Genomic DNA, 25525 nt, shown 5'->3' on the forward strand with positions numbered 1-25525 from the left:
CATAGTAGGTCGTAAGTCTTGTCAGTTGCATTGATACTCATCAGACCAGTTTACGCAGTTTTGGACTCCGTTGCGACACAAAGAAGTGGGGATGCAGTAGCAGTACTGGTAAAGGACTGGGGTACAGGGCCACCAGGAGGAACTGTCACAGATAGAACAAGATGCAACTAAAAGAGACAAAGAAGAGCGTATCACTGCACACAGTCTAGGTTATAAGCACTAAGGGTCTATTCACATGGACAGTATTCTGCGCAGATTTGATGCGCAGGATTTCAAGCTGTATTCAGTCATTCAGTTTATATTGGAATCTGCAGCAGAAAATCCGGCACATCAAATCTGCACCGAATACTGTACGTGTGAATAGACCATAAAGGGGTATGCTATGAAAAAACTTTTTTTTTTCATATTAACTGGCTCCAAAAAGTTATACAGATTTGTAAATTTATTTGTGTAAAAAAAAATCTTAAACCTTCCAGTACTTATCAGCTGCTGAAGTTGAGTTGTTGTTTTCTGTCTGAGCACAGTGCTCTCTGCTGACACCTCTGTCTGTCTCAGGAACTGGCCAGAGCAGGAGAGGTTTGCTATGGGGATTTGCTGCTACTCTGGACAGTTCCTGGGACAGACAGAGGTGTCAGCAGAGAGCACTGTTGTCAGACAGAAAAGAACAACTCAACTGCAGCAGCTGATAACTACTGGAAGGATTAATATTTTTTAATAGAAGTAATTTACAAATCTGTTTAACTTTCTGGAGCCAGTTGATATGAAAAAAACAAACAAACTGATTTTTCATGGAATACCCCTTTTAAAGGGGTTATACAGTCATGAAGAAATAGAGCTAATTTCTTTCAAAAACAGCACCACACCACACCTTCGTCTGTGTGGGCATGCTGGGAGTAGTATTGCAACAGCTAGAGGCACCCTAGTTAGGAAACACTGCCTTACCCTATAGGATGATTGTGTCCCCCATTTTCCTATACTTACATGACGCGCATATTGAATTTAGATAGATATGAGATAGATAGATGATATAGATATGAGATAGAAAGATATGAGATAGATATAAGATAGATATAAGATAGATAGATAGATAGATATGAGATAGATAGATAGATAGATAGATATGAGATAGATATAAGATAGATAGATAGATAGATATGAGATAGATATTAGATAGATATGAGATAGATATGAGATAGATAGATAGATATGAGATAGATATAAGATAGATAGATATGAGATAGATAGATATGAGATAGATGATATAGATATGAGATAGATAAAGATAGATATGAGAGACTGATAGATATGAGATAGATATAAGATAGATAGATATGAGATAGATAAAGATAGATATGAGAGACTGATAGATATGAGATAGATATAAGATAGATAGATATGAGATAGATATAAGATAGATAGATAGATATGAGATAGATATGAGAGACTGATAGATATGAGATAGATATAAGATTGATAGATATGAGATAGATAGATAGATAGATAGATATGAGATAGATATAAGATAGATATAAGATAGATAGATAGATATGAGATAGATAAAGATAGATATGAGAGACTGATAGATATGAGATAGATATAAGATTGATAGATATATAGATAGATATGAGATAGATATAAGATAGATAGATAGATATGAGATAGATATAAGATAGATAGATATGAGATAGATAGATAGATATGAGATAGATATAAGATAGATAGATAGATATGAGATAGATATAAGATAGATAGATATGAGATCGATAGATAGATAGGTAGATATGTGTAAATCCATCGTATATTGAGGGATTCGTGCAATGTAAAAAGTGCATTTAATACTCTCCTGTCCCCGCCGCTCCGGACCGCGTCCTCACCGCTCCCGATGCTGTCCCAGGGGCTCCCGATGCTGTCCCGCTGCTCCACTGTCTTCTTTGGGATCCTCCGGTGTCTTCTTTGGGATCCTCTGGTGTCTTCCGCATCTTCTCCAGGGTCCAGGCCTCGCTTTCTGGTGACGTTATTACGCTGCTGCGCCGGCGCGGTGTGCGCACAACGTAATAACGACGCCGGAAAGCGAGGCCTGGACCCTGGAGAAGATGCAGAAGACGCCGGAGGATCCAGAAGTGGACCCAGAGCAGCGGGGATAGGTAAGTGAACCTGCCAGGGATGCTTAAACTGCTATCCGACAGCAGCTTAAGCATTTTGCGCTGTCGGATAGCAGTTAATGCGATGGCCCCGACATATAAAAGCATCGTATGTCGATTTGATCATATGTCGGGGGGTTACTGTACAGTGATCCCTCAACTTACAATATTTTCACCATATAATGGTCTTTTCTGGACCATTGTAACTTGAAACCAGACTCAACATACAGGCCCTTATTCACTAAGAGTGTTGTGTAGGTATCTTTGTGGGTTTTAATTCCCTACAATTTATTTCCCACGGTATTTACTAAGATTTCCCTACATTTTCCACTTTCCCTACACTTTGCTTTTTTTTACACATGCTCTGATCTGTCTGGTTTTCCTCAGCTCAAATCCACCGCATTTTATGTGGAAACCTTAGTAAATATGTTGGGTTTTTGTGAAAATGTCGGGAACACGCCCCTTTTTGGAGGCCATGCCCCTTTTTCAGGTTTTCTTAGCAAAATTGAGAGTTAGTCAGGGTTGTTTTTATTCTGGCGCAAATTCTGGCGCAGACAGAATTTCTGGTGCAATGCGACAGAATCTGGCCCACAACCCGACAAAACATGTCGGGTTTGCAATAGTAAATGAGGGCCACATTGTACGGACAGTCCAGATCTATGGAACATGTCAATGGCCGGAAGAACCGACCAATTAGAATGGACGTTCACTGGTAAAACCCCTGTATTCCTAAAGTGCATGCACTGACTGGTGTCTGGTAGCGCCCCCTACAGTACAGGGAGGTACTATATGTTCTGTACTACTCTTTACCTGTATTACTGAAGTGTATGCACTGACTGGTGTCTGGTAGCGCCCCCTACAGTACAGGGAGGTATTACATGTTCTGTACTCTTTACCTGTACCAGGGTTAGCTGCTCCTTTGGACACCAGGTGAGGGCGACTCCATGTTACTTTTTTAGGACACTGTGTGTTCTGTACAGGACCCTGAAGAAGCTCCTGTCCTCTACATAGACAGTGATCACATCTCCCAGCAGATCTTTCTTACTTTTATATATAAGGATTTGCTTTATCTATATTAGTTATCTACTTAGTTTTCTTTAATCCTCACTTTTACCTATTTTTGGATGACATTTTCGGGCTTCAGAACCAATTACCAGGTTTCCATAGAGTTCTGGTCTCAACATACAATGGTTTCAACATACAATGGTCGTCCTGGAACCAATTCATATTGTAACTTGAGGGACCACTGTATTGGTAAAATTGTATTAGTACCTATTTGATCGTCAGGGGTAACATGTACACCTCTTACCCTAACCCAGTGTTTTCCAACCAGGGTGGCTCCAGCTGTTGCAAAACTACAACTCCCAGCATGCCCGGACAGGCTGAGGCCGTCCGGGCATGGTGGGAGTTGTAGTTTTGGAACATCTGGAGCCACCCTAGTTAGGAAACATTGCCATAACCCTAGAGGATGAGATTGTCCCTTATACTTACATGACTTAGACTCGTCAGAACAATCTCCACAATTATTGATGCCGTTACACTTGAAGTTGCTGTAGATCCAGTTTTGAGGATTTCCACACCGAAATATTAAATATCCTGGTAAATTATCGGGCAGGTTACCTATGGAACACACACATTCTCAGTCACGTTATCAGGGCATTTAAAATCTAGCAGAAATAAAGTATCATGAGATCAAACTGTGTTGACACAGACAGCTAGTTCTCCTGACTTCACCGCACACATGCACAGATTGGGCGAGCATGCATAAACACCTTAAATATAAAAGAAACCGGCTGCCATCCCTGCAAAAATGTCACCGTAGGCCACATTACAATACCGTACGCATGACACTACACACCACACTGGCCAAAATGGTCACTGACAATATTCAAGGGGTGTTATAGAGATGAGCGAACTTACAGTAAATTCGATTCGTCACGAACTTCTCGGCTCGGCAGTTGATGTCTTTTCCTGCGTAAATTAGTTCAGCTTTCAGGTGCTCCGGTGGGCTGGAAAAGGTGGATACAGTCCTAGGAGACTCTTTCCTAGGACTGTATCCACCTTTTCCAGCCCACCGGAGCACGGGAAAGCTGAACTAATTTATGCAGGAAAAGTCATCAACTGCCGAGCAGAGAAGTTCATGACGAATCGAATTTACTGTAAGTTCGCTCATCTCTAGGGTGTTAATGTTTAAGTTTACGTATGACTTGGTCGGCAATGCAAAATGTCATTATCAACTGGTTTGGTTTAAAGCAGCGGTCTTCAAACTGTGGCCCTCCAGATGTTGCAAAACTACAACTCCCAGAATGCCCGGACAGCCAACGGCTGTCCGGGCATGCTGGGAATTGTAGTTTTGCAACATCTGGAGGGCCGCAGTTTGAAGACCACTAGTTTGAAGAGTTATATTTGAAGAGTTATATTTTATAATCCTCCCAGTTCATCCTGTAGCCCCATCATGATAAACCACCCCCTGCCTTTATTTTTTTATTCTTTTTTCATTTTTCTACCTTGATATTGCTCTGTATTTTCTGCTCAGTCTCAGTCAGATTCACAGACTGGGAAGGGGCGTTCCCCAGCAGGTGTGACATCATCTGAAGCCATACAGGGGAGAATTTCCCCCCTCACTCTGCTACACACAGCCCAGAGCAGTTCAGTGTGAGATGAGCTCTGATTGGCAAAGGCTGCACACCCCCCCCCCCCCCCCCCTCAGTCTCTGCCAAGCCAGCAGGAGTCCAAAGTCTGTGCAAAAAATGGGGAAATGTGTTCTGGACAAGTAGAGAGACACCTAGTGGCAGCTTTTTTAAACACACATAAAACATAGAAAACTTCATATATTTTTTTTAAAACAATGTACTTTAGAAAGATGTTTTATTTACCATAAGGAGGGCAACAGCAAAAATTTTTTTAATGAGAGTTACCATTTAAGGCTTTACTTACTGCATAGTGAAGTGGCCTCGTCCTCCCCATTGCCGCAGTCACTTGCAGAGTTACAGACCTGGGATGGCAGCAGACACGTTCTCCTGTCATCGCAAAGGAATCCAGTGTAGTTATCTGAGGTGACACAGTAGCGACTTTCTGGGGACAGATAAGAAACTATTTCATTATACGTTAGTATTTAGCGCTAATTCAGTAAACTGGTACAAATGGTAGTAAAAGGCCAGCACTAGAGATGAGCGAACTTACAGTAAATTCGATTCGTCACAAACTTCTCGGCTCGGCAGTTGATGACTTATCCTGCGTAAATTAGTTCAGCCTTCAGGTTCTCCGGTGGGCTGGAAAAGGTGGATACAGTCCGAGGAAAGAGTCTCCTAGGACTGTATCCACCTTTTCCAGCCCACCGGAGCACCTGGAAGCTGAACTAATTTACGCAGGATAAGTCATCAACTGCCGAGCCGAGAAGTTCGTGACGAATCGAATTTACTGTAAATTCGCTCATCTCTAGCCAGCACAAATAAACTGACCAGCCATAACACTAATCCCTGACAGGACATGTAAAGAACAATGATTCAGAGCCCTGCACTGGGCCATGTTTTTAATCCCGCTCACAATACGTTTTTGACAATTACTGCCGCCTCCCACATGGTGTTTGTTCCACTTCCACCCCCTCCCAGGAGTCTAAACCTGCCCACTCCCGCTAACGTGTGTCCAAACCCATTGGCTCCAGCTAATATTTGAGTCCAATTCTGCCCACTCCTGCTAACATAGAAATGTACAGACACTGGGGTGCAAAGCTCTGCACCCCCTACTCCTCATATAGAAATGTGCAGGGTCCAGGGTGTAACGCTTCGCACATACGTGTATAGCAGTGGACACACTAGGATGCATTGCTCCACTTATAACCAGGGCCGGTTCTGTCCATAGGCCAAATAGGCAGCCGCCTAGAGTGTCCTCTTGATGGGGGCGCAGCCACTCTGCCCCCTGCAAGAAAGTTTATAGCCAGCCAGCATCCAAAGCATGCGCCGCTCATCCCAAGCACACGCCCAACCAGCACCACCCTTGCACCCCCACCCTAATAATCTGCATTTTCAGCCTGCTGGAGAAGCGCAGCAGTGCCATCTCCGAGGCCAGACAGGCAGGTCAGGTCCATCCAGCATCCCGACATCGCGCGTGCATCCATACATCCGCCCCATGAGGAGGAGGTTTGTTACAGTGTGTGACCCCAGTAGAAAGGTGGGTGTGTCAAAGGGCGGAGCCTAGGGATGGTAAAATTAGCTTTCACCTAGAGTGGCTAAAATCCTTGCACCAGCCCGGCTTATACCGCATTGGTATAGGAGTGTACAAACCCTATGTATAATGCTCTGCACATAACTCTTTGTGTACAGGAATGTAGATGGGCATTTACACACTATGATGATCAAGAAGTGACTGGAAATAGTCTTGGAATAAATAAAATGATGTGTGAAGCCATTTATATTCATCAGAAGTGGGTCATACAGCGGGCAACGTGGAGTCACCTGCGACCCTTGTATGTGTATACTGGATGCCTCAAAGGTATATATGTATACTAGTGTTGCTCGCGAATATTCGTATTTTTTTTTTTTCACAGTACACATCACAGTGATCATCCCTCTCTGCTTCCAGCTTGTGTGGTGTAAAGAAGGCTCTAATACTACTCTTCAAGGTAAGAAGAAAATGGACCCAGCACTACTGGCACTCTTTGCATCCGAGGGGGCTGTGAGGCTAGCTAGAGGGTTGCCTATAGTGGTGAGTCTCCATAAACAGAAGGATAAAAGTTCAAATGAAGACAAAGAAAAAGGATCGCACTCACCAGGAATTCAACTCTTTATTCTGTCACCTGTACGCAAGGCATGTACATAAGTGGAGGCGGGGGGGACAGGAGCTCCGGAACCAGTTGTTTCACGCCTGTTTGGCGCTTCCTCAAGCCGGTGACCAGCTTGAGGAAGCGCCAAACAGGCGTGAAACAACTTGTTCCGGAGCTCCTGTCCCCCCCGCCTCCACTTATGTACATGCCTTGCGTACCGGTGACGGAATAAAGAGTTGAATTCCTGGTGAGTGCGATCCTTTTTCTTTGTCTTCATTTGATCTAATACCACTGTGCGAGACTGGCATGCAAATTTTCGCATATGCGAAAATTTGCATATGCGAGTTTTCGCATAAATGAATTTTCACTTATGCTAATTTTAGCGTACACGAAAATATAGTGTGAATATTACGAATATGCGAATTTAGCGAATATTCATCCATATATTTGCGAAATATCGCGAATTCGAATATGGCCTATGCCGCTCAACACTAATGTATACTACAAACTAGTCTGCTCCCTCTACCATTGGAACCAGGACTCAAGTGCTGCAGGAACGCATAGAAATGGAGTTCCTGCACTTTTTCCCACAGCAGGATCACTAATATTCCCATTAGCAGGAGTCCTGCAGGACCAGCATGGAAATTTCCGGTAAGTTCCCACAATTTTTTCCAAGGACATGACCCCTGATTGAAACAGTATTGCTTCTATTGACTGTGCACATCACTTTACCTGGGGTACGAGCAGGGATGGCGAGCAGAACCGCACACAAGATGGCAGCAGCGATGATCATCATGATGATTAATGTCACCCCTATGATGCACACACATCTTCTACTGCAGCCACAACAGGCATCTGAGAATCATAACATGTTATTGGTTTGTACAGGTCACAAATGATGAGGATAGACCACACAGAAGACACCTAAATGTATATTTACCCTTCTCATCCCTGGAGAGCATTGACACTGTAGAGCCCATTGAGGAAGCATCCATACTTCTCACCTGCAAGAGAAATGTAGTAAAAAATAGGGCACGCCATTTAAAGGGCGTAAAGATACAACAGGCGCCAAAGAATTGCCAATACGTAGGGCTGTATTACACAGGAAAACGGCAGCCCTATGCGAGAGCACACTTCTGGGCAGTGATTCCCAGCCGGGGTGCCGCAGGATTTTGCCATGAATTTTTTTTTTTTCTCGGCCCAGCCTGCGCGCCTGTGACTCATAGTGTTTCTCGGCATCCCCCAACGTCCCCGTCCCCCTGCGGTACAATAAGCCAAAAATGGTGCCCTGCTACACCGAAGAGGGGAAGATGCCATGGAACTGCAAGTTGCACCAGATTCCTGTGCTGGCTTGCTTAAGGTACTGTACCCTTTCCACCCCTCTGTTACCCCTTTTCAACCCTGTCCACCCCCCCTGTCACCCATGTCCCCCCCCCGTCACCCATGTCCACCCCCCTGTCATCCATGTCCGCCTTATCCACCCCCTGTCCATCCCTGTCACCTCCCCTATCCACCCCCCAGTTTACTCCCCCCCCCCAGTCTACCCCATGTCCACCCCCCTATTCACCCCTCTTTTACTCCCCTAGTCTTCCTAGTCCACACTGCCAACCTAATGTGGGGGAACTACAGCCTAATGTGAGAGAACTATACTGCCTACCTAATGTGGGGGAACATATTGCCAACCTAATGTGGGGGAACTATACTGCCTACCTAATGTGGGGGAACTACAACCTAATGTGCGGGAACTATACTGCCAACCTAATGTGGGGGAACTACAACCTAATGTGGGGGAACTATACTGCCTACATAATGTGGGGGAACTACAACCTAATGTTGGGGAACTATACTGCCTACCTAATGTGGGGGAACTACAACCTAATGTGGGGGAACTATACTGCCTACCTAATGTGGGTGAACTGCAACCTAATGTTGGGGAACTATACTGCCTACCTAATGTGGGGGAACTACAACCTAATGTGGGGGAACTATACTGCCTACCTAATGTGGGGGAACTATACTGCCAACCTAATGTGGGGGAACTATACTGCCTACCTAATGTGGGGGAACTACAACCTAATGTGGGGGAACTATACTGCCTACCTAATGTGGGGGAATTACAGCCTAATGTGGGGAACTACAACCTGATGTGGAGGGAACTATACTGCCAACCTAATGTGGGGGAACTATGCTGCCAACCTAATGTGGGGGAACTATACTGCCTACCTAATGTGGGGGAACTATACTGCCAACCTAATGTGGGGGAACTATACTGCCTACCTAATGTGGGGGAACTACAACCTAATGTGGGGGAATTACAACCTAATGTGGGGAACTACAACCTAATGTGGAGGGAACTATACTGCCAACCTAATGTGGGGGAATTATGCTGCCAACCTAATGTGGGGAAACTATACTGCCAACCTAATGTGGGGGGAAACATACAAAAATATAAAACTGTACTATTCTGATCCCTATAACGCTATTATTTTTCTGTATATGGGGATGTATGAGGTCATTTTTTGCACTGTGATTTGTAGTTTTTATTGGTACCATTTTTGTTTTGATGGGACTTTTCAATTGCTTTTTAGATATTTTTTATGGTATTTGAAGTGACCAAAAATGTGCAAATCTGGTAAGTGCACTATTACGACTTTTGGGGCCACACTTTTGCCCAGTGCCATGCTAAGCCTAAAACCAGCCCTGCCCCTCTGTCCACCCTTCTGACCACCCCAAGTCTACCCCTCTGTCAACCACGTCCACCGCCTATTCACCCCTCTGTCCCTTTGTCACCCCAGTCCACCCCTCTCTGTCACTCCTGTCCACCCCTCTTTTACCCCATTGTCACCCTTGTCCACCCCTCTGACCCCCTGTCTCCCATGTCCACCCTTCTGTCATCCATGTCCACCTTGGCCACCCCCCCATCCACCTCTCTGTCACCCCTCTCCATCCCCCTGTCACCCATGTTTACCCCCCATTGTCCACCCCTCTGACCACATCCTTGTCAGTCCTGTCCACCCCTATTCACCCCTCTGTCCTTTTGTCACCCCTGTCCACCCCTCTGTTACCACCTTGTCACGCCTGTCCACCCCTCTGTCACCCCCTACACTCCCTGTGACCCATGTACACTCTTCTACACCCCTCTGTCACCCCTACGCACCCCCCCGTCACCCATGTACACTCCTCTACGCCCTTCTGTCACTCATGTACACTCCTCTACACCCCTCTGTCACTCCCTACACCCCGTCACCCTTGTACACTCCTCTTCACCTCTTTGTCACCCATGTACACTCCTCTACATCCCTCTGTCACCCATGTACACTCTTATACACTCATCTGTCACCCATGTACACACCTCTACACCCCTCTGTCACCCCCTACACCCCCTGTCACCCATGTACACTCTTCTACGCCCCTCTGTCACCCATGTACACCCCCTGTAACCCATGTACACTCTCTACAGCCCCCTGTCACCCATGTACACTCCTCTACACCCCTCTGCCACCCATGTACACTCTTCTACACCCGTAACCCATGTACACCCCTCTACCACATATGTACACTCTTATTCACCTCTGTCACCTCTCTGTCACCCATGTACACTCCTCTACACCCCTCTGCCACCCATGTACACTCCTCTACACCCCTCTATCACCCATGTACACACCTCTACACCCCTCTGTCACCCCCTACACCCCCTGTCACCCATGTACACTCTTCTACGCCCCTCTGTCACCCATGTACACCCTCTGTCACCCATGTACACCCCTGTCACCCCCTACACCCCCTGTAACCCATGTACACACTCTACAGCCCCCTGTCACCCATGTACACTCCTCTACACCCCTCTGCCACCCATGTACACTCTTCTACACCCCTGTCACCCATGTACACCCCTCTACCACATATGTACACTCTTATTCACCTCTGTCACCTTTCTGTCACCCATGTGCACTCCTCTACACCCCTCTGTCACCCATGTACACTCCTCTACACCCCTCTGTCACCCATGTACACACCTCTACACCCCTCTGCCACCCATGTACACTCTTCTACACCCCTCTATCACCCATGTACACTCCTCTACACCCCTCTGCACACCTCTGTCACCCATATACACTCCTCTACACCCCTTTACACACCTCTGTCACCCATGTACACCCCTCTGCACACCTCTGTCACCCATATACACTCCTCTACACCCCTTTACACACCTCTGTCACCCATGTACACCCCTCTACACACCTCTGTCACCCATGTACACTCCTCTACACCCCTCTACACACCTCTGCCACCCATGTACACTCCTCTACACCCCTCTATCACCCATGTACAGTCCTCTACACCCCTCTACACACCTCTGTCACCCATGTACACTCCTCTACACCCATCTGTCACCCACGTACACCTCTTTGCCACCCATGTACACTCCTCTACATCCCCCCGTCACCCATGTACACTCCTCTATACCCCTCTGTCACCCATGTACACTCCTCTACACCCCTCTGTCACCCATGTACACTCCTCTACACCCCTCTGTCACCCATGTACACTCCTCTACATCCCCCCGTCACCCATGTACACTCCTCTATACCCCTCTGTCACCCATGTACACTCCTCTACACCCCTCTGTCACCCATGTACACTCCTCTACACCCCTCTGCCACCCATGTACACTCTTCTACACCCCTCTATCACCCATGTAGACTCCTCTTCACCCCTCTGCACACCTCTGTCACCCATATACACTCCTCTACACCCCTTTACACACCTCTGTCACCCATGTACACTACTCTACACACCTCTGTCACCCATGTACACTCCTCTACACCCCTTTACACACCTCTGTCACCCATATACACTCCTCTACACCCATTTACACACCTCTGTCACCCATGTACACCCCTCTACACAACTCTGTCACCCATGTACACTCCTCTACACACCTCTGCCACCCATGTACACTCCTCTACACACCTCTATCACCCATGTACACTCCTCTACACCCCTCTACACACCTCTGTTACCCATGTACACTCCTCTACACCCATCTGTCACCCACGTACACCTCTTTGCCACCCATGTACACTCCTCTACATCCCCCCGTCACCCATGTACACTCCTCTATACCCCTCTGTCACCCATGTACACTCCTCTACACCCCTCTGTCACTCATGTACACTCCTCTACACCCCTCTATCACCCATGTACACTCCTCTACACCCATCTGTCACCCATGTACACTCCTCTACACCCATCTATCACCCATGTACACTCCTCTACACCCATCTGTCACCCATGTACACCCCTCTTTCACCCACGTACATTCCTCTACAACCCATCTACACCCCTCTATTACCCATGTACACTCCTCTTCACTCCTGTCACCCTTGTACACTCCTGTACACCCCCAACACCCCTGTTACCTATGTACACCCCTCTATCACCCCCTTTGCCTCCCTGTCACCCATGTACACTCTTCTACACCCCTTTGTCACCCATATACACCCATCTATCACCCATGTACACCCCTCTGTCACCCATGTAAAAAAAAGTGCGGAGCCTAATAGGTTTGTTTTGCAGGTTTAACGGTGAAGAATTGTGGCTGGAAGAAATTGTCATGATGGCCGGGCCAGATGGAGAAGAAAAGGGAACGACGCTGATTAGAGAAGACATAATTTGTGAGTTGCTGTCTAAAGCAGCACTGTAATCTGCTACATACCCACAGATAAATAGATATTGTGCATTGCGGTGCTTTTTCCTTCTTTTTTTATTTTTTTGCCTGTCAACTTCGGTAGGGGTGCCTCGTGAAATTTTTTTTCCGAGGGGTGCCCTGAGCCGAAAAAGGTTGGGAAACACTGACATAGGGAGACGATGTGCGGTTGACAAATCTGCTTTTAATGAATATTCCGGGGGAATTTTTTGTTTCTAATCAACTGGTGCAAGAAAGTTAAACAAGATTTTTTAATAGAAGTAATTTACAAACCGAATCCTTTCAGTATTTATCAGCTGCTGTATGTGTGGTGAGGGTGTGATGAGGGCAGATGGAATTACCCTAGGGGCAGATGGCATTAACCTCTTGTGTTTGTGACGCCAGGGCGTGGTTTAAAAAAATCTGTCATTAGTATTACCCGTACTAAACCTGTCACACAGGCTTGTAGTGGGGGTGATGCTGATTAAAATGGTACTCACATTGTCCAGATTCACCCAGCCGTTCCGCCGCAAATCTCATTTTTCTATTTACGCTAATGAGGGCCTTAGGGCATGGGCGGAGCTCCGATCTGAGCTTGGAGCATTCTGACGTCATCTTTGTCGGGCGACCGCTCCACCCGGCTCATCAATATTCATACCCTACTCCTTTGCCCGTGTTAGTGTACGGCGCATGCGCTGCTTACTGAGTATTCCCGGAAGCAGCGTTCCCCCCCCGGCTTCTTACTTATCAAAGATGGCTGCTGCAGTGAAGCAGAGGGGAACGCCCTTCCGGGAGTACACAGTAAGCGGCGCATGCGCCGTACATTAACACGGGCGAAGGAGCAGGGAGGGAGGTTATGAATATTGATGAGCTGGGCTGAGCGGCCACCCGGGGGAAGATGACGTCAGTGTGCCCAAACCTCGGATTGGAGCTCCGCCCATGCCCCAAGGCCCTCATTAGCATAAATAGAAAAAAGCGATTTGCGGCGGAACGGCTGGGCAATTCTGGACAATGTGAGTACCCTATTAATCAGCATCATCCGCACTACAAGCCTGTGTGACAGGTTTAGTGCGGGTGATACTACTGACAGATTTCCTTTAACCTTTGCACCACCCGAAGGAATACCGCTGGATTCTGGGCTAGGCACGGGGGCAAATAATGACTGCAGGACCACGCTGACTTGACACAGATTAATCTTGACTGACTTGACTGGGACTGACTAGACAGACTTCACCCCGTTTGTAGCTTACCAGGTTTTGACGTTCACCTGTGGGGTAGTAGACTTTTGGATGCGTGGCTGCGTGGTAGGCTTCACGCCTCCTTAGGACACTAGACACTCTCTCCCTGGACTTGACCTCACTCTACTCAGCAAAGACTTGGACTAAGAGACTGAACTAGTGCTCCACCCAAGGTTTATATGGGGGAGATTCTGGAGGGGTCCCATAGGTCACCCTGTAGGTCACATGGTCACTGGTACCTTCCTTGGTTACAGTTACATTATTTAAAGGTATATGACATATTATATACATTACATTGGATAGTACAAGTAGTAGTTAACTATTTAGGGGATACAGACAAAAGAGGGGCCCAGGGACTCTGAATGGAGTCTACCTGACAGGGCAGCAAGGGTACAAGGGTGCAACTCCTGTACTGGGCCACCACATATGCTACAGAGGAAGTTGTATAGTTCTTTTCTGTCTGACCACAGTGCTCTCTGCTGACACCTCTATCTGTGTCAGGAATTGTCCAGAGCAAGAGCAAATCCCCATAGCAAACTTCATAGCAAAAGGACAGAGGTGTCAGCAGAGAATACTGTGGTCAGACTGAAAAGAAATTCAAAAAGAAAAGAACTCCCTCTGCAGCATACAGCAGCTGATAAGTACTGGAAGGATTAAGATTTTTAAACATTAAAAAAATTTACAAATCTGTTTAACTTTCTGGCACCAGTTGATTTAAAAAATATATATATATATATAGTTTTCCACCGGAGTACCCCTTTAACCAAGGACATACAGGTACGCCCTCAAGCCCTGGAACTTGAGGACCAAGGGCGTACCTGTGGTGCCGTTTACAGGGTTTAAACCGTTCTCACCGCTGAAGAACGGGTTAAACCCGGTGGGTCCCGGTTGCTACGGGCAGCCAGGACCCACGGCTAATGCCGGGCACCGCCGATCGGGCGGATGCCCTGCATTAACCCTTTGGATGCCGAAATGAAAGTGAAACTATCCCAGCAGCTCAGCGGAGCTGATTTGGACTATCGCAACAAAATTGCGATGTCCCAATCAACTTACTGGACGACAGGAGGGTGCCCACCTGCCTCCTCCTCGTCCGTTCGGCAATCTGCTGCTACAAGCCTGCTCAGCAGGCTAAAGCAGTAGAGCGCAGAGTACACTGATCAATGCTATGCTATGGTATAGCATTGATCAGTGTAAGCAATCAAACGCATCTAATATGCACTGTTGCTAAAATGGACAGAGATGTCAGCAGAGAGTACCTGAAAAATTAGGCATGTACACATGGCTCAAAAAGTTGGTATTGTTGCAGCCGCTGCTGTAGCAGCGGCCAGAAAAATTGCAGCAGCAGAAAAAGTTCAGCACCAGAGGCCAGAAAAATTAGGCATGTACACATGGCTGAAAAATAAGAACAAGCGCATATCCAAGAGTCCAGAAGACTCTATAATGCAGGACGGAGAAACAGACAAAGAAATTCTTTTAGAAATAAAAATTTTCATCAAATAAAGAAACAGAGTTCTTCTCTCTCTGTATTTTACTTTTGAAAATGTAAGTTAAAAAATCACACGCAACAAGCGTTCCTTTGTGTAATGGTTAGTACTCTGGAAAATTCAAGTTTAAATTATCATAAAGTCCAGAAGACTCTATAATGCAGGACGGTGAAAAGCACAAAGAAATCCTTTTCAAAATAAAAGGGTCCCTCAACAGGCACGACAGCATGAAAGACCCCATTTGCTCAAGGTTGGATGCCGAGCTACTCATACGGGACGTTCCTCGTCCTCAGTGATGTCAGGGAAGGTATCATCTCCCCCCCCCCCCCCCCCCAGCCACGTACAACACAACGGAAACCAGATAGGTGACAAGGAGCACCCTGGGATGCCTGTTGTGGTTGGTCTTCCTCCTCCTCTTCAAAGCCACCTTCCTCCTCTGACTCCTCTTCCTCACAATCCTCTTCCAGCGTTGCCGCAGGTCCAGCAAGCGATGCTGATAAGGCTGTTTCTGGTGGTGATGGTGACCACAACTCTTCCTCTTCACGCTCATCTACTGCCTGATCCAGCACTCTTCGCAGGGCACGCTCCAGGAGGAAGACAAATGGTATGATGTCGCTGATGGTGCCTTCGGTGCGACTGACTAGGTTTGTCACCTCCTCAAAAGGACGCATGAGCCTACAGGCATTGCGCATGAGCCTCCAGTAACGTGGCAAAAAAATTCCCAGCTCCGCAGATGATGTCCTAGCACCCCAGTCATACAAATATTCGTTGACGGCTTTTTCTTGTTGGAGCAGGCGGTCGAACATTAGGAGTGTTGAATTCCAACGTGTTGGGCTGTCACAAATCAAGCGCCTCACTGGCATGATGGACAGAGATGTCAGCAGAGAGTACCAGAAAAAATAGGCATGTACACATGGCTGAAAAATTTGGTATTGTTGCAGCCGCTGCTGTAGCAGCAGCCAGAAAATTTCTGTTTGTTTCCCAGCCAGAAAATGCCCTAAAACATTGCGGCTTGAACCATAGTTGGTGGCAGATAAGTCATGCAAGTCATCCTTAGTCGCCACCTTACCCAGACGGAACGTGATTGGTCGGATTCTTCAAAGAAGAGTTGCCGCCGATGCCTCTTGGAATCCTCCAAAGAGGAAATACACGTCTCATCCCTGATTGGTCGCCGCCCGGACCTGCCCAGCAGCGATTGGTCGAATTCTTAAAAAAAGATTTGTCGCCGATGCCTCTAGGAATCCCCCAAAGAGGAATTATACGTCTTTAACCTGATTGGTCGCCGCCCGGACCTGCCCAGCAGCGATTGGCTGAAAGATTTGAAAGACATCCTGCCACCACCAGCAAACACTTGCAACCTGAACTCATACGTCCCCTCTCTTATTTGCTCACTCGACATCCCGAACAGCCAATCAGAGTTAAGCCTACCATCCCCATGTTTGGATGACATCCCCTCACCAACCTTTTCCTATGACAGCGTAACTGTACACAGCCATGTACGGCATGTTCCTGATTGGTCGCCCCCATACCATCCAGCAGCGAGCAACCAATCAGCTTCAAGAGGTCTGTCTTCATTCAAAATCCACCGCGGCAACCCTGCACAGCGTCACCAGGTTTACCCAATGCGCAGTGTAGGTGATATACCTGCCCTGACCATGCTTTGCAGACCAGGTATCAGTGGTCAGATGGACCCTTGCCCCAACACTGTGTGCCAGACATGCCATTACTTCCTGTTGCACAATTGAGTACCGGTTGGGGATTGCCTTTTGTTCAAAGAAATTTTGGTCGGGTTCCTTCCACTGCGGTGTCCCAATAGCTAAAAAAAAAAATTTGCTATTTTTTTTTTAAATTTTTTTAAATTAATTTTTTAAAAGCTGGCGGGCTATGAGTTCAGACAAGCCAGCTGTCAGACGCCGGGTTAGGGGGTGACCTTGTGACATTGGCATCTTACGCTCAAACATGTCCTTGACAGACGTAGATGTAGAGTAGACGCTGTGGCCTGACACACGCTTGCAGACAACTAACTGCTTTTAAATTTACACTACTGTCACACCACATATGATTTGCACTAGTGTGACAATGAGCCCAGCAGGCCCAAAAACTCCCAAGTGTGAAGTGAACTGACTGATTTTATTTCACAGCCAAAAAAGTTTTTTTTATTTTTTTCAAATTTACACAATGGTCGGTCACCCCAAAGATGATTTGCACTTGTGTGAAAATGAGCCCTAAGGGCCAAAAGACTCCCAAGTGTGAAGTGAAGTGACTGATTTGTGTCACACCAAATGTGATTTGCACTAGGGTGACACAATTTGCCCTGCAGGCAAAAAAACTGGCAACTGTGATGTTTTAATTTGAACAACTATCACACCAAAAATGATTTGCACTAGTGTGACAATGAGCAAAAAAGCTTGCCAGCGGAGTTACTCTTTTAAGCAGTGGTCCCCAACCAGGGTGCCTCCAGCTGTTGCAAACCACACGGACTGATATATTTCAGCCCTTTGAATACTGTAGTAGTTAGTTGCTTGAAGGAACTTAAGTTTTATACTGGAGTACCCCTTTTAACCAGCGGTTCCCTCCCAACCAGGGTGCCTCCAGCTGTTGCAAGACACACGGTCTGATATTTGAGCCCTAAAAAGGGCATTTTTGGGTGCTGTCCTTAAAGCAGATGTTACACTAGTGCTTTAGGAGTAAAGTGGACCCTGAATACACCACCTAGCATCAACCTAGCTATCGCTTTCCCTATTACAGCAGGAGCAGCTTCTCTGTCCCTCCACTTTCTAAGCCTGCAGCATGCTGAATGAGGGTAAAATGGCGTCCGTGCAGGAGGTAGGAGGGTCTGAAAGGGAGGGACTGCTGCTGATTGGCTGTAATGTGTCTGCTGACTGACTCACAGGGTCAAAGTTTACAGCAATGTTAAAGTATAGGGGGCGGATCGAACTTCACATATGTTCGCCTGGCGAGGCGAACGTGAACATGCTAAATTCGACGGCGAACAATTCGCTACATCTCTAATGATAATAGGTTGAAATTTATATCATAGCATAAAATCAAGTACAATAAACATAAACAAAGTAAATGACAGGCTGATACCAGCATATCATCAATAATAAATAGGCATGGCAGTATACATCCGTATACAGTTCTGAACATAAGGCAGTTACAAGTGTGAACATGACGTTAGAGCAGCAACCACATCAGAGATACTGGACCTTTTCTGTTCTGTTGTCGGTGGCCATTTTGTGCAGAAATACCAACATAAAGTGCAGTCATATTGGTTATCCTCCTGGTACTTCTCAGAAACATAACATGCAGTTGCACCTTGGCCTTTTTACCCAACGGAATAAGGGCCCATCTTTCTTAGATGAAGACACCCAGGGCCAGCTCTGCCTATAGGCAAAATAGGCAGCTGCCTAGAGCGACCTTTTGATGGTGGCGCCGCTCTGTCTGCTGCAATAAAGTTTGCCAGCATTCGAGGCACCCGCCCATCCTAAGCACCCGCCCATCAAGCCAAACCCTGCCATGCTACCCCCACCCCACCCGTACTATAATCTGCATTTTTCAGCCTGCTGGAGGAGCACAGCGCCACCTCAGAGGCAGACATGGGCGATCATTAAAAGGGGTTGTGCGCTGCCCTGGCTTTCGGAGCTCCGCACGCAGCGTCCGGAAGTTCATTACTCCGAACGCTGTGTGCGGGCTTCCGTGTTCGCTGCCGCCAGGCGTGACGTCACGCAAGGCCCCCTCGTGACGTCACGCCAGCCCCCTCTACCAAAGTCTATGGGAAGGGGGCGAGACAGTGGTCGTGCCCCCTTCCCATAGACTTTCGTTGAGGGGGCGTGACGTCACACCCGGCGGCCGCGAACACGGAAGCCCGCACACAGCGTTCGGAGTAATGAACTTTCCGACGCAGCGTGTGGAGCTCCGAAAGCTAGGGCAGCGCACAACCCCTTTAAGGTCAGGTCCATCCAACATCCTGACATCGCACGTGCCACCATACATCAGGAGGAGCCAATGGGCGAGGTCAAAGGGCAGCAAAATTAGCTTTCACCTAGGGTGGCAATAATCCTTACACCGGGCCTGAAGACACATGTATTAGAAAGGGCACAGGGTAGGTAGGGGCCCTCATACAGATATTGCATTGGGGCCCAAAAGCTTCCAGTTCCACCTATGCTCTGCTTCATGTCTGTCTGCTTCACACTGTATTCCCATGTGGTGAGGGTGTGATGAGGGCAGATGTTATTACCCTAAGGGCAGATGGCATTAACCCCTTGTATTCGTGACGCCAGGGCGTGGCTTAATCTCTACACCACCCAAAGGTATGCTGCTGGATCCTGGTCTAGGCACAGGGCAAATAATGACTCAGACGCCAAGATACGGAACAACTTTACTGAGGTAGACAGGTGTAATAGTCTTGACAGCTCAGCTTTGTTCTAAGAAGGTGACCAGTGACTTCAGAGACCTTAGGGCTTGCTGGGATTTTTAGTGGATTTGGACAATTTGCTGCAGGCCAATGCTGACTGTTTTTGACTGACTATCTGGTTTTTGTATATTTTTCAATTTACTGGGGGCCAGAAACTTTGTGGCCCCCAGTAAATTGAAAAATATACAAAAACCAGATAGAGACATCCATACATATTTTAACAAGTCCCATAATTTATTGGATCCAGGAAAAGACAAGAAATGCAATAAAAAAAGTAATAAAACACGTTGCCTTTGCTGTATGATTATACAGGAGGGCTGCAATACATTTGTATCTAATGTCACGAACGAGTCTTTTGATATTAAACACAACTGCAATTGTGAGTCCAGTTACGCGGTGCACCTATTGGAATGCCCTTGCAAAGTGCAGTATGTGGGCCGCACCGTTCAGACAGGTTTAACATCAGAAAGGGCTTCCCCCTCCATAGTATATCTCGTCACTTTATCCAATTTCATGATAAAAATCCGGAAAACCTTAAGCTGATAATAGATCTAATTCCAGCGGATACTAGAGATCGTTTTCGGAAAATTAATAAAGAATCTTATTGGATCTATAAGCTCAAATGTCTGTATCCAGACGGGCTTAATGGAACGATTGAGAATACTATGTAAACTGTTACAATTGGAGATTCTGATGATATATACATCTATTCACTTCTTATTTCGTGTGAATTTATATTATTATTATTATTGTTGGAAATGGTTATTGTATATTTTATTATGGCTACCTACCTGTGACGACTTCCGCTTTGCCCTGTGACCTGTGCATCACTTCCGCCTGTTCGGCTGATGGCGCGGCTCTGAAGCAAGACGTAGGTCAATGATCTAATTATGTATACTGGGTGTTTTTACTATATATATGCACTGTATTTTCATATGTTTGAGAACCTGATGAAGACGCCGCCTCTGGCGTTGAAACGCGTTGTTCGTCTTAAAGGTTTTTACCATCACCGCATCTTATCGCTTGAGTGCCATTGTGACTGCTGTGGCTATCCACTGTTTGCGCCTACTTGAATCCCCTTGTGGTTGGAGGAATTGTGCTGTTCCCCAGCACAGTAACATATTGCGTAAATTGGCAGGAAGCGCAGCCTCAACATTTTACCACACACATCAATCTACTTCCTGTTGCGCATTCTGCCAAGTCTCAATTATACTCCTCATAAAGTCTGTAATCGCTCAGATCATTACAAGAGATTAATACAATTTATAGGGCTCTGTACCGAAACCTTCATCATTTGATGCTGGATTATTGGAATGGTCACACAAAACGACGTAGAACTTTAACTGTTACTGGCTTGAATGTCCCCCAATAGAGCGCACACAGAAACACTCTTTCCAAAAAGATACGTTTTGTGTCCGTGGCGCTAATTTGACGCACATGTACCAAGCTCATTATGTTAGTAAGTCTAGGGGAGTCCTGCTCGATATAGGAAACTCTGTGGCCTTTTAACAGGTGTCCATTCTAATGGACCCACATGGTAGATATGTGGTGTCCCAGTACAGGACCTAGTCCTGTACCCTCCCTAAGTCCCCTCAGGAAGAGTCCCTTGAGTCCATAGGGCTCTCCTGCAGGGCTCACCCTTCACTGTCTTATTTGAATATATCTATATTGTGTACATATTGTTCTTGTGTATAAAGTTGTACAGTTTGTATAAAATGTACAGGACCTTCCTTGGTCATGTGACCTACTGTCATGTGATATACCCAGAGTTCCATGGGCACAGGAACCCCAGGCATTAGCAACCAATGGGCTTTAGTCCAGCCCCCTCCCTCTTATCTCCTGGACCTAAAAGAAAGCATAAAGTCCTGTATACTGCAAATTCATCTCATCTAGGCCAAAGCCAAAAGAACCTGCAGCCACTTCTAAAATGTGAGTTACAATTCTCTCTACAAATCCAGTGACTACTACTCAGCTAAGGAATATATTAGTAGCACAGTGGCCTGCCTAAATATCTTCATAACTACAAGTCCAAGCAAGCCTGCGAGGTATCCTGCGTCCCCTAAGCATTTCAAGTAAAAGTTCCCGTTTATTCAGAATCCTTGCCGTGGACATTCCTTTATTACAAACCGTTTTTGAGTTGGTTGAAGGCGGTTATCTACCGGAACAACCACATCCTGGCGTCACGAACACTAAGGGGTTAACAACAACTTGCCCCCCCCCCCAGGGTTAATACCACCAGACCCTGCTACATACTGCAACACCCCAGTCAGTATAGTATATGCTCCAAACAGGAAAAGGCTAGGTCTCCCCCAACCTCACCCATTGTCTCCACCCTTTCACACGCACCACCTTACTACTGGGGTGACACACTGTAACAAGCTTGCTCCTCATGTAATTTCCTTACTACTAGAGTTACACACTGTGACAATCCTCCTCCTCATGTAATCACCTTACTACTGGGGTGACACACTGTAACAAACCTCCTCCTCGTGTAATCTCCTTACTACTGGGGTGACACGCTGTAACAAACCTCCTCCTCATGTAATCTCCTTACTACTGGGGTGACACACTGTAACAAACCTCCTCCATAGATAATCACCTTACTACTGAGGTCAGACACTATAACAAACCTCCTCCTCATATAATCTCCTTTCTATTGGGGTGACACACTGTAACAAACACCCTCCTCATGTAATTACCTCACTACTTGGGTGGCACACTGTAATAAACCTCCTCCTCATATAATCTCCGTACAACTGGGGTGACACACTGTAACCAACGCTGGGGGACATCAGGGCATCCTGGCTGTGAGCAGGTGGTTCAAATGCTGGCTACGTTTCTTGTGGTTGGCAGAGCAGCGCCCCCTCTCAAAAGGGTTCTCTAGGCAGCTGCCTATTTTGCCTACAGGCAGAGCCGGCCCTGGGTAAACTGCTAGCCTCTTGCTTAATGGAGAAACATGGTAACGCTAGGATTGCATACCTGCTAGATAATGCCTGGAGAATTACTCCACTTATTTAAAACTAGACTATACAACCCCTTAACCAACTGAGAAGGACTTTCTGACTTTCCAGGAGGGATTAGCTCTTCTGAGACTGTGTGAGTCTCGGTTGTCATATCCAGAGGAGGATATTTGTTAGCTTATTGCCCCCCTCCCAATGGGTAAATCACTAGGTCCTGATGGCCTTTCCACCTCCCATCATGGCAGATATTCCTCGTTCAGCTTCCACGTTTACTTGCTTTCCTTGCTTTTCTATCCTGTTTGCCACCTAACGAAAACCAGGCAGCCCTAATAGTCACTTGTCCAAAGCCAGAACCCCCCTCCCCCCACCGGAAACCCCCAGTAATTTCCAACCCATTGGCTCTTAATGTGGTTTAAAACCTGTTTACAAAACTGTTAGTGAGTGTCCTCACCCCTCTCATACCCCTCCTGGCTATTTGTGACCCATGACAACCCCCGTAGGGTCCTAAACTTGTTACACTGTGATGACTGAGCACGTGCCTGCTCTATTTTTGTCCCTTGAGGCGGGGAAGGTCTTCACCCGCAATGTTGGGAGCTATTATGGCGATATATCCGGCGCCAAAGGCAAAAGGATTTACAAATGGCTCTTTATTTTTCACAGGAATTTCTTATACATTTTTTTTCTGGCATATTTTTTTTTTAACCTATAGAAGTCTATGGAAGGGAAAATCCACACAATGGTGACGATATGGGGGAGATTTATCATTGCTTTTAGAGCATTTATTTTGTCTATGTTTTGGCGCAGTTCAGGCACAAGCAGCATATTTAGCGACTTTTATGCGTCTTTTCATATAGACAGTTTCACTCTTTTTTCCTACCCGTAGAACTTTATCTTTTTGACCATGCAGTGGTCACGTATTTATTATTTGCGACTTTTGTCAAAAGTCGCTATTTTGTGCGCAAAGGTACTTTTTTAGGCGCAAAGGCGTGAGAATCACTTCTACCTTCCACAATTCAACCTTTAACCTCTTGTGGACAACAGCGTCCCACCCCCCTTCTATGACATGCGCTCAGCGGGTCCTAGCTGGGTGGTCCTGGCCGCTATCTGCCACCAGGACCCATCTCTAATGCCAGACATCACTGATCACGGCGATGCCCGGCTTTAACCCCTTAGACACGCATGATGAACAATGCCTTCCCCAGCATGACGGGGCACCATGTCACAAGGCTAAAGTGATCAAGTGAATCAGTGAACACAACATTGATATTTTTTTGGTCCATGGCCAGGAAACTCCCCAGATCTCTGTTCCATTGATAACCTATGGTCAATCCTCAAAAAGCAAATAAATGTCGTCCAGCAGCTGTGGGTAAAGATGTAGGTGTTCACTTTATTCCAATCCTAATAGAATGCATTACAGATACAGAAACCAACATGTTTTGAATCTCAAGGACCCTTATTCATGGCATGCCTGGTAACCTGCCCTGAAAAACTCTTCAAGGAGATGGGTTAATAAAATATATGTATTTTTATAGTCTGGGTTATACAGATATGTGCTGATACAAACCAATCATATGATTTATTTTTTTTACATAAAAAAATTTCTTTATTTTTTTTTGGGGCCTAACTGTATATACTTAAAACTATTAACTTATTTGTTTATTAATATTTCCTAGCCCCAATTTCAACATATTTGCACTTTGCTTGCTCCTGGCTGCTATGATTAAACCTCTGTTGAACCCCTTTGGTGCTGAGGTTTTTATTGACTACAGCATTAAAGGGATATTCCAGTGAAAAACAATATTTTTTTTTTAAATCAACTGGCTCCAGAAAGTTAAACAGATTTGTAAATTACTTCTATTAAAAAAATCTTAATCCTACCAGTACTTATCAGCTGTTGAAGTTGAGTTTTTCTTTTCTGTCTGACCACAGTGCTCTCTGCCTACACCTCTGTCTGTCTCAGGAACTGTCCAGAGCAGGAGACGTTTGCTATGGAGATTTGCTACTAATCCGGACAGTTCCTGCGACAGAGGTGTCAGCAGAGAGCACTGCGGTCAGACAGAAAAGAACAACTCAACTTCAGCAGCTGATACGTACTGGTAGGATTAAGATTTTTTTTAATAGAAGTAATTTACAAATCTGTTTAACTTTCTGGAGCCAGTTGATATGAAAAAAAAAAAAAAAGTTTTTCATCAGAATACCCCTTTAAGCTTAATGGCCAGGATATGAATATATTACTTAGGAGATTCTAAGACCGATAACAATCAAGTAACCTCACACTTCCATCTTGCAGTTCTCTCTCAAGTGTTAGGTTAAATTACAATTAGAGATGAGCGAACTTACAGTAAATTCGATTCATCACGAACTTCTCGGCTCGGCAGTTGATGACTTATCCTGCGTAAATTAGTTCAGCCTTCAGGTGCTCCGGTGGGCTGGAAAAGTTGGATACATTCCTAGGAAAGAGACTCCTAGGACTGTATCCAACTTTTCCAGCCCACCGGAGCACCTGAAAGCTGAACTAATTTATGCAGGATAAGTCATCAACTGCCGAGCCGAGAAGTTCGTGACGAATCGACTTTACTGTAAGTTCGCTCATCTCTAATTACAATGTATCTAGCAAGTAACCCTTGTATAATCGTGCTCTTAGCTTACATTGCAGGTGTAACCTCAGTTTATATACATATATATATAAAAAAACATTTCCACCTCACTCCCCCCCCCCCCCCCCCCCACTAATACTAATGCTTTTCAATAAACACTTACTATAACTTTATGGTCTGAAGAGCTGACACTATAGAGGTTGCCCGTTCACTTACCTGGGGGTATGTCCGGTTCAT

The 25525-nt window shown here is 46.0% G+C and overlaps 1 protein-coding gene across 1 annotated transcript; it reads right to left on the bottom strand.

Moving 5' to 3' along the window:
* LDLRAD1 (low density lipoprotein receptor class A domain containing 1) lies at positions 1–25525 on the bottom strand. Its single transcript, XM_056532411.1, has 6 exons — positions 25505–25525; positions 7844–7907; positions 7636–7758; positions 5079–5216; positions 3633–3761; positions 1–167 (listed from the first exon to the last, which is right to left on the bottom strand). Exons 1-6 carry the CDS (start codon positions 25523–25525, stop codon positions 22–24), a joined length of 621 nt encoding a protein of 206 aa, XP_056388386.1. The 3' UTR covers positions 1–21.

Source organism: Hyla sarda, chromosome 7 (assembly GCF_029499605.1).
Source record: "Hyla sarda isolate aHylSar1 chromosome 7, aHylSar1.hap1, whole genome shotgun sequence".
Classification (NCBI taxonomy): Eukaryota; Metazoa; Chordata; class Amphibia; order Anura; family Hylidae; genus Hyla; species Hyla sarda.

Bases quoted from the DNA above. Each gene is read 5' to 3' on its own strand.
- LDLRAD1 (XM_056532411.1), bottom strand. From the start codon at position 25,525: ATGAACCGGACATACCCCCAG. The intron at 7,908-25,504 runs GTAAGTGAACGG...TTTCTCTTGCAG, and splicing joins TGAACCGGACATACCCCCAG to GTGAGAAGTATGGATGCTTC. The intron at 3,762-5,078 runs GTAAGTAAAGCC...TGTGTTCCATAG, and splicing joins CGAGGCCACTTCACTATGCA to GTAACCTGCCCGATAATTTA.